Source organism: Neltuma alba, unplaced genomic scaffold, assembly GCF_004799145.2.
Source record: "Neltuma alba isolate B1F8T4 unplaced genomic scaffold, ASM479914v2 tig00010463_pilon, whole genome shotgun sequence".
In the NCBI taxonomy this organism is placed as follows: Eukaryota; Viridiplantae; Streptophyta; class Magnoliopsida; order Fabales; family Fabaceae; genus Neltuma; species Neltuma alba.
Genome location: NW_021635352.1, coordinates 1 through 10,381, shown reverse-complemented (window position 1 = coordinate 10,381; position 10,381 = coordinate 1). Strand labels below are relative to the sequence as shown.

Sequence of the window (10,381 nt, the reverse complement as noted above, 5' to 3'; positions counted from 1 at the left end):
TTAGATCTATTTCTATTTATAATTTCACAGTTCAATTCAATTTTAATTTATTAGACGTCAGGCTCAATGTCAAATGGATAGAATTTTGCCGCAAATGATTTACCGCAAAAAAAAATGTTAGAATTTAATTAGTAGTACTTGGAATTATTAGGCTAGATTTACTTGATTCTAAAAATGAACTGATTACTAATTGTTTAATTCGGTTTTTCCCCCCTAAAAAAATCTGTTGTTTTGGCGGAACTAACACTACCAAGCATAAAATAATTCAAATCTCCAGCCCTGCATCAAAACTTCTCTCAGACCTAAACGTGGCCATAAATTTTGTCCATTAAAAGAGAAACTGAAAGATAAAAGTAGATTTTGATACCAAGAAGGCATTCTAGATATAGAAGTAGGATTTTGTCTTGTCTTTTGAAGAACAGCATGATTATGAAGGGCACAAAGGCTACATATCAAAGTGGAACTCAATTTTTCTAAGCAAAAAACTTATCCAAAGCAATTTAGTGTAGTGACTTGTGAGAGAGGTTGTTTTGTTGATGTTTCTTCCGTTTTGCTTGTTTTGTTTGATGTTTCCAACATTCGCAGCATCTCAGATTCTTCTTTGATGATCTCTTTTCAAATATATCTGAACTTAGCTTCTCTCCCAGCCTTAATTTGTGGATGGTGGGTCTCTCAGATTATAACATGTATGGTCCTATTTTCCCTCCATGTTTCAGTCATTGCATGTCTTTTTGTTTGATGTGAACACAAATATATGGAATTTAAATCGTCTTTCCTATGTTTTTTCATTTGACAAACATGTTAAACCCAAAAAAAAAATTGATACTATTACCACCACCACCACCATTTGTGCAGAAATGCACATGGACGGATCCTCTAATTTTGAAAAACAAAAATGATTTCTTAATCAAAAGATAGATAAATAAATAAGTGATTCACTCACAAAAACTGTGTTTATAAATTGTTATTGAAATGATACTAAACAAAGAAAGAAATTATACTATTTGTAAGCTGAAACATGTTTATGTACATAGAAGAGGATTTGACCCTTGACTTTTACATATATTTAATTTTATCCTCATCACTTGAGCCAACCTTGAGTAGTAAATGAATAATATTTTTTATTTAACAAGAAAGACATTAACGGTTTGAAAGCAGGATTTGAAGTGTTATAATTAATTATATATTCGAATTAGTAGAAGCTTTCACGTTGCCACTAAACCATAAGATTATTGGTGTTAAACAATAATTTAAAAGTGCTGGAATCGTATGATTGAATTACTAAAACCACAATTTGTATTAATTGTTACCAATGATTTTAGCAGTTTAAAAAACTCAAAATAATGAACTCGGTCTAATGCATACACACACACATATATATAAACTATGAATGATTGTGCTAGATATTAATCCTAACATGATAGAATTGAATACTCAATAGTTTGTATTACTTCTTATTCTTAATATAAGAGCTGGTTTCATATTTAATTTGATCCTAAATATAAGATCCAAACTACCTTATCTCTCATATTTATTTATTTTTTTAAAGTAGTCTTTGTAATAGTTACACATATTAAAGGTTTTATCAAATAGTAAATAGTAATTCTATCTAATACATATAATTAATAAGAGTATTCTAGGAAAGACAACACATGATTATTACAAATAACTAACTTAATAAACCTTCTTAATATACTCAAATTAGTTAACTAACTTTTATATTAAGGACCGAAGGTAGTATAAAATAATGTGCACACACACATATAAAGTTTAACCAAATTAAATAGAAACCAAAAGATTGCCGAATAACAATCTTTTGTATTAACAAATAAGTGCAAAAAGCACTGAATAGGCAAGAGTCCAGATCACAATGTATAAAGGTAAAGCCGAAAAGATGGTTGTGTTTGTACCTTGTAGTGTCTGTTTGCAAAGAAACATAATAATGTGAGACAACAATTGGGACATGCATAGATATAAAAGAAGAGGAGGGCATGTTTTGTGTCTGTGAGAGTGACTTCAATTTAAGAAAGTAAACCCCAAAATGTAAGGACTGTGTTAAAAGAAAAGGCACACCAAAGTCTTCACCTTTGACGACATATAATGTGGCTTCTATTTCTTCTTCCCACCATCCCTTGTCTCCTCTTCAATCCTCTCCAATCTTTCAATTTTCTGGCCACTTCTTCCACTATCTATCTGGCATTACTGGATTATGTTTGTTATATAACTGCCACAAACTATGTTATCTCTTATCTCCACATAATAGTCGAGTTATGAATGCAATTGTGAATTAATGAACTAGTCTCCTGACTGATCTGGTCAAGAATTCTGAACAAGTTGATTGGGTTCAATTCTCTATTTTTATCTCTCATTGTTGAGCCTAAAATGATGTTGTTTTGAGCTAAACAAATAGCAGCCAATCATACTTGGTACTTTAATCACTCTGTCTTGTTATATTATGTATAGTTTATATACAAATATTCCATTTACTTATAAATTATTTTAATTTAAATATTATTATTTACGAGGTTATATATGAATACTTTTGTATGTTTTAATTATATTATATTATTTAAATCATGATTGGTATGACTGTGGTTTAACCACAATTGAACTACTAATCTTTGAGCTATTATTACCTTGACTCCATCAATAACCAGCATCATCTCCAATGTTATCTGTAAGGCCTTTTCTTAAAATTATGTTTTTCATTATCCTTAAGACTCCTCACCAAATCTATAAAGTATTTATTAATTTTTTTTCCCCCAAACCTGTCCATATTATAACCTCCTTTCTTATCTAGAAGTATACTTAAGGACATGTCTTTAATGAAGGGTAATTTTAAAATGGCATGACAAAACATAGATGAAGAATCACTTTAAATTATGGAAATTAGTTCAATTTTTGCAGATTAAATCACTGATAATTTTCCACCACGATGATCAGGAATGGGCTAGACTAACTGCAAATTACTTTAGGGGGAAAAAACAAAGTGAACAGTGCAGCATAACTTTGTGAGAAGACATGAGGATTAAATTCCCTGGGTCCACAAGAAAATTTTCATTTTCTCAAATTTTATTTATTTGAATTAAATGCAGACAGAGCAACAATGCACCAAAACAGAAAAATAATCTCGTACTTGACCAATGTGCTCCTCCTTTTGTTTTTTTTTGAATTATTATGGCATCATATCTTCTATGTAGTTTTAAAAGTAGTATTTCGTTATTTCCGTCCGTGAATGGACTTTTATTAGATGCACCAGCAATTATGGTCCTAATTAACATTCCTATAGTTCAACTAATTGATCTAATGCTTATCCTCTAGGTTCATTTCTACTAAATGAATGATCTACTACAATAGAAGAACTTTAAATTAATTTGTGTTAATATAGTCTTTATTTTCTAAAATTTATGTCTATTTTGATTTTGGTCCTTTAAATTTTAAACTCGTAATTTTAGTCCCTAAAAATTAGTTCATCTTGAAAGATTAGTCTTTAAAGGTACAACAATATTAAAATCTACTGAAGTGTTATAAACGGCATTAAAATATTGATGTATACTCACCAAATGGCACTTTAAAAAAATTAATTTAACTACATCTTTTTAATTTATCTAAATTGGTTAAGTAGATGTTATATTAAAAAAAAAAAAAAAGAGGTAGTAGTATTTTTCATGGAGGGTTTTAATCTAAGCGTCATCCGTGCAAGTTAAATAAGTCCTTAAAGGCAAAATACCTTTAATTAAATATGACTTAGATCATCGAAGTTTCCCATTACTCCAAACATATCATTGAAATTTAACTTGAAGTGTTTAAAATTATCTCCCTACATGCCTACACATATATAGGGTAAATGGAGAAAACATATATAGAGGATAGGCGTGGGCCCTAATAAGATGGGTGCGTGCAAGTGGATGCATGGAAATATTTCTCACCACCACCGTCATTTCTCCATGATATAAAGCTGAGTTTGGCATGCATATGGATCACATATCCCACATATACCAAAAATGGCAGCAAAATTACTTCTCCCAGCAGATGGAGAAGATGAGTTCATCGACATGGAGATCAGCTCCCTCTCCAATTTCCTTCTCTCTCACACTTCTCCTTCTCCTAACCCTAATTCATCAGAATTTGAGTTCCAGATGTCCTCCTCCTCCTCCTCCTCCTCCTCCTCCTCCTCCATCTTTCAGCACAGTGAGGCTTCTTCAACTTCCCCAGCTGACGAGCTTTTCTACAAAGGCAAGCTCCTTCCTCTTCACCTTCCTCCCCGTCTTCAAATGGTCCAACAGATCCTCCAAAATCAACAAGATCATTCTTATTTATCAGTAAGTTCTGATTCTGTAAATGATTCTATCTCCAATAGAAGCCCAATTAATAGCCAGAAAGATTATGGCTTTGATGGCTTCTATAGCTCTCCCTTGACAACTTCATACTCAACACCAGTTACAGTAACTCCATTTGAATCCCCCAAAGTCTCACTCCATGAGTCTTTTCGAGTTACGGGTCATGAGATGCTTAACCCAGAAGAAGAAGATCGTGATTTTGTGGACATTGCTGAGAAAAACCAGAAGAAGATGATGAAGAAGGAGAAGAAGCAATTCTTCTCAATGGGTTCCAAATTGAAGGCTTGGTTTGGAAAGATAAGCTGCAAATATGAGTCAGCCTACGTGACAAAGAAAGTGGCAGATGAAGGTTCGGCTTCAAGATCTAGAGAGAGTAATAATTTGAATCATAAGCAGAATGGGAAAGTGGTGATGGGGAAGAAATACCCATTTCGACAGATTATTCAAAGATCAGATAGAGAGAGATTCCAGTCATTCTCATCCAGAATCGAGTTCAGAAGCATAGATATTGACACAGATCAAGATGGAGGAAAGTGTGAGAACTATGGAAGTAATAGAATAAAAAGATCATCATTAGTTGCAAACAATAAGTTATGCTTCAATGGTTCCTCTTCATTTTCTGGGCTTCCAACAAGCAAGTGCATGCATGGATCATGTCAAGAACTAGAGATAGGGAATTTGATTATGGGAGCCATTGCACACTGCAAGCAGTCTCATCAGCAGTACTTCAAATAACAATTAATTTATAATCCATCATCCTTTAGCTAGCTAGCCAGCTAGCAAGTGAAAATATAGTTTTGTAAAATGAAGTTCGAGTTGGGTGTTAGAGAGATTCATAGCTCAAAGAATACTTTGCAAATTATTTAACCACATATCTTTGTATGAGATGTGAGCCTAGGATTAGTTAGATGATGTGATGACAGATGATCAGGTTTTTGTTGGGAAACTTAAGGATGATGTATTCCAAATTGTACATTTGTACGTATGTGTAATTTGTTTGTCACGCATATCTATCATCTGCCCACATATGGTCTATATGTATTGTTGGTGCGTTATTTTTGATACTTTTAAATTAAATTGAGCAACTATAAGTATTTTTTCCATAATGTCTAAGAAATTGTCTTATTCTTGGGTAAATTCCCTTAAAATATTCTTTAAACCAAAATTTTTATCTCTAGACATTCAAAGTAATTTATTATCTTTATCTAGATTATTTTATCTCAGGAAAATTGCAACTATCTTGCCATTGTTTCATTTATTTTAGTGGTTCATCATTTATGGATGGAATTTTTATTTCCTTATGCTGCCATGAAATTTTGATTTAATTAACTGACTGAATACTTTTGGATTTGTATAGATTTTGAGTCCTCTTATTTCGTTAGCTAGACTTTGCTCATGTACGCTTTGTTACCTAAATTTAAACATGATGTGATATTCTATTTTCCGTAAGTATGGATTTTTTTGTTTGTTTTGCCATAGCATAAGTATGGATTTGATTCCTTCTTATTGTTTGACAATATTTGATTTTAGTATTTTTTTTTATCCTATATTATATTCTATTATAGCATTTAAAAGGCTTGTTATATTGTTAAAATACGGTCATGCCAATGACTTTTCGGTTTTCCATTAATGGGTCCCAATTAGTTATTCTTTAAAACTACAATTATGATAGATGATGGTGACGAGATTATGACAAGCATTAACTTTTTTCGTTTGAAGAACTGTTTCCTTTTTTCTACAACTCTTTTGAAGAAATTTACAATAAAATAGGAAAAATTAAAAAAAAAACTGTTAAATAACCCAAATTGTTTATTTAGATTATTAGATTTGTCAAATTCTGAATCAAGTCATGTGACCCAAAGAAGGCTTTTAAAATTTTATGAAATGATACTAATGTCTATTTTATTAGAAACAAAAAGAAAATTCTAAATTAATCTATTCCATTTTGTGATTAACACGTTTTAATTCTAAATTAATAATTTCTTATCTTTATAATACAAAGCTTTTAGATAAAACTTGATCACAATACAATCTTAAAAATTAATATATTTAATTATGTAATTAACAAGTTTCAATTTTAAATTAGCACGTTAATGTCTCCAAAACACACTTGTAATAAATTTTTAAATAAAATTTGATCATAATACAACATTAAAAGTTATCATATTCTATTTCACAGTTAATACGTTTTAATTCTAAATTTATAAATTTTTTTCTCCATAACATTTGCAATAATAAGTTTATGAATAAAATTTGATCACAATGCAACTTTTAAAATTAACATATTTCGTTTTAATTTTAAATTAACAACTTTCTATCTTCATAATATACTTGCAGGATTAAGGGAAGAATATTTAATATAAAAAATAACTCATCATTGCCTCCTTAATTGATTTTTTTTTTTTACTTGGCAATGGTAGACACCAAGTTTTCTTCAATAAAAGCATTTACGTTACACAGAATATAATGGTGGAAATTCTCATCTCTCTAGGTTTTTGATGCAATGGATATTATAGTTATTTCATAAAATTTTCAAATTCTTGTTTGGGTCATGTGACCTAATTAAGACTTTGACAAATTCAATTACACAAATAAGGATTTAGGTTATTTAAATGTCTTTTTAAACAATTTTTTATTAAAATATTTTTTATATATATTTTACTTTTCAAGAGATATTAAATCTCAACTATTCAAAATTGATTTGATGGTGAGGATAAAGAAGTGAAGGGAAGTAGTAGATGATAAACTAAATGAATAGGTTTTCTTCCCAACGTGCTCCTGTTATGACTCTGCAACTACGCAGGACGCCAGAAAGGAGCAAGATGACCACCAACCTCCATTGCGCTTGTATACGACGGAGATAAAGATAACCCATTGGTATCATTTTCTATGAATACTGGTTGGCTCAATTTAGCTTCCATAATGTTACCAAAAAAGAACTTTCTGTTTCTATAAAAACAGGAATTAGCCCATCCTTGCCATCTCATTTTGTTAATTTTTTTTCAAAAAAAAAAAAAATTTATTGACTCTGCTTTTCTTTTCTTTCTTTTTTGCGAATGCTATTAATTAATATTTGTGTAGTGTTTATCACTTTATCTTCCTTCGTACAAGGGCGTTTGGGCCATTTGCATATTCAACTTTCTTACATTCATTATTTAATACAATTAACTAGTTTTTATTGTTGTGTTGGCTTTTTAAAATTTCACTTAATGCTATACCAACATATTTTAATGTCATATAAAGGCATGGAATTATATAATTGGGGAATATAATTGGGGAATTAGAGGGTGCCTATGATAAATGAAGTATTTCAGAAATTTAAAAAATTGAAAATAAAATAAAAAAAAGTCAGAATTTTTTAAGGAAAAAGAAAACAATATTGATCTCGTTAGTCATTAGACAAGAAGTATAACACTCCATCAATTTGTATTAGTTAGATTACTTATTAATAGAAAAAGCATTTATCAGTCTTTCTAGAATCATAAATATATTGTTTCTAGACGTTGAATTAAATTAAAATATGATGTTAAACTGATCATTTACATGCATCTGCTCGTTGCTTTGGATTATATAGCCCAACCTCCGATTTTTATCCCACATTACAAATTATTACAATGAACACACAAGTCCTCTACCATGACGCCTCCTTATCAAGCTGCGTAAGCATTAGGCATGAAATATTCATACCAGTGTTGATTAGCACCAAGGAATCTTAAAAATAAACTAAAATCTTAGTATCACAGACTTCGAAAATATGTTGTCAGATAAGTCGAAAACAAGATCCTTGTTCGATTTCTTCTTTCTGCAAATCACTGTATCAGCCCATAAATGGCATATATTTACCTGGGTGATCAAGATAATACACTAGGCTCTGCAACAAAGAAATATAATGAAAACCAAGCTTGATTCCAATAAGTCATGGTACTGCAGCAAGAGGTAAGAGGATGAATATGTGTACACATATAGTTTCTTATTTCGCTCTTGAAGCAGTGATCTGGAGCATAAATCAAGAACAACTGTCACAGTTTTCATCATAACTTGGTCTGATACCTTCGGCCAGGATTGCAAATTCGAGGTTAAAGGGCGTAAATCCGTTCGATCTCTGAATTGGAGAAGTCAGAATGATGCCATGAGTTAGATCCACTTCTTTTAGCATACTTCTGCTTTCTCATTGATCGGCCTCTCTTGGACTTCACCACATAGTAAGTCATTGTGCCAATAACTCCAGATATTATTACTCCCCCAACTACTGTAACCAGAATGCCGCCCACACGTTCTTCCGACCGACTACTATGTACGAGGAGGCTATGAATGCAACAGAAGTACAAACAGAAGCCAGCCACATTAGCTTGTTAATCACCTCCACCACCCGTCTCTCCGCTTTAGTTTCCCCTCTAACCAAGGTAATTTGAACAACCACAACAGCCAAGGATGTAAAAAGTGCAATAGCGTTAAAGATGAAGAAGATTTTAAAAGCCGAACCGCTTGCTACCACTGCAATACCATCATCATCATCACCACCAGGTACAGTAAAAATAGCAGCAAAAGCAACTGTTGCAAACAACACGGCGACAAACAGTTACCGAGTTTGTGGCATTGTTGATTCCTTCCCTGTGGAGTTTTCTTAGCTCTTTAGAGATATTATGAACATTTTTGTGGTTTTCCTGGTTTGTTCTAGCTGGATGTGAACATCTTTCTTAATCTGAGTGACAGTTTTCCTCAGTTCATCTCTTGGTTGGTTGAGCTCATTAGCTCTCAGAGCCCCATACCGAGAAAGGCAATCCTTTATGTCTGAGGACTCTTCAGAAAGCGGAAGACCTTCAGCAATGTCAAGAGCTGTTTTGTGGTCTCTGGTTAATGCATTAACATTGGTGTCTGGTAGATTTAATAACTCGTTCACTATCTGTGAAGGAAAACGAGGAGGCACAAATTAGAATTGTATCTTTTGAAGAACTCAAGTGAAGGCACACACACATACACACACAGCGGGTAAAGCTGAGCAATTGATGGCATATACCTCTGCTCGCTTTTTCCTGGTTGCTACATGCAATGCCGTGTTACCAAATTTGTCGGGAAGCATGACAATAGCAGCGTCTGCATCAAGCAGCAGTTTTACCACATCACAACTCTGTCCTTTTACAGCCATATGCAATGCAGTCTGTCCTTTCTTGTCAGTCCTACGTGCCAATTGTGGGTCTTTACCGAGCAGTGCTTTTACAACTTCTACATGGCCCTGACGTGCAGCTAAATGCAATGCATTTTTGCCATTTGACCTAGAGATTTCCAACAAGCTACCATCCTTCGACAGCAGTTCATTTTACCACTTGTGTGCCCTCTTGTCGCTGCAGATATAAGTGGAGTAGTAGCATTTGATGGGCCAATTGTCCTTGCTTAATCCTGGGTCATAATCAAGTAAAACCTGGACAATGGCTGCAAACAAATTGCTAAAGATTACATTGATGACCAGAAAATATAGCACTTCCACTACATGACATCGCTAAAATATTAGTGAAAAAGTTGAAGGCATATATATGGCATATTCTTTTACCGCATCTTCATATTCTGGACTGAATTATTTAGGGAAGACCCAGCGAAAAGAAGACATTACAAAAAAATCTGAATAACAATAGAATAATATGCAATGACAAGTTCTAGGATAAGAAATGACAACTGCTCACTTGTCATTGAGATTTATTGGTAATTATTTTCTTTCCTTGAGACCTCATTGAAATTCTCCCTATTATTTATGATGACCCATCTCATCCTCCATACCTTCTTCCCTGAGAACATCAACTCAAGGAAATAAAAGCTACTTTACAAATACAGATCAAGGTATTAAAAAAGATTTTTGTTTCACCAATCTAGGTAGGGTGGCCACTTTCGTACGATAAGTCTAGTCTGATAAACAAAACAATGACTTCATACACTTTCCCATTCCTATGTTCTCATAATGTCCAAAAAATTTCCACCCAATGATTTAATATGAAACCCAATTAATTAGACTTAGCTGGTAAATGATAAAACTTCTTACATAGGCAATT

The 10,381-nt window shown here is 32.5% G+C and overlaps 1 protein-coding gene and 1 pseudogene across 1 annotated transcript; one reads left to right on the top strand and one right to left on the bottom strand.

Moving 5' to 3' along the window:
* Window positions 1-4,004: 4,004 nt before the first annotated feature.
* Window positions 4,005-5,075, top strand: LOC114756721 (probable membrane-associated kinase regulator 4). The gene has a single exon (XM_028945656.1). It carries the CDS (start codon window positions 4,005-4,007, stop codon window positions 5,073-5,075), a length of 1,071 nt encoding a protein of 356 aa, XP_028801489.1.
* A 3,208-nt stretch (window positions 5,076-8,283) lies between these two features.
* On the bottom strand, window positions 8,284-9,824 carry LOC114756722 (ankyrin repeat-containing protein ITN1-like; annotated as a pseudogene).
* Window positions 9,825-10,381: the final 557 nt, after the last annotated feature.

Bases quoted from the DNA above. Each gene is read 5' to 3' on its own strand.
- LOC114756721 (XM_028945656.1), top strand. From the start codon at position 4,005: ATGGCAGCAAAATTACTTCTCCCAGCAGATGGAGAAGATGAGTTCATC.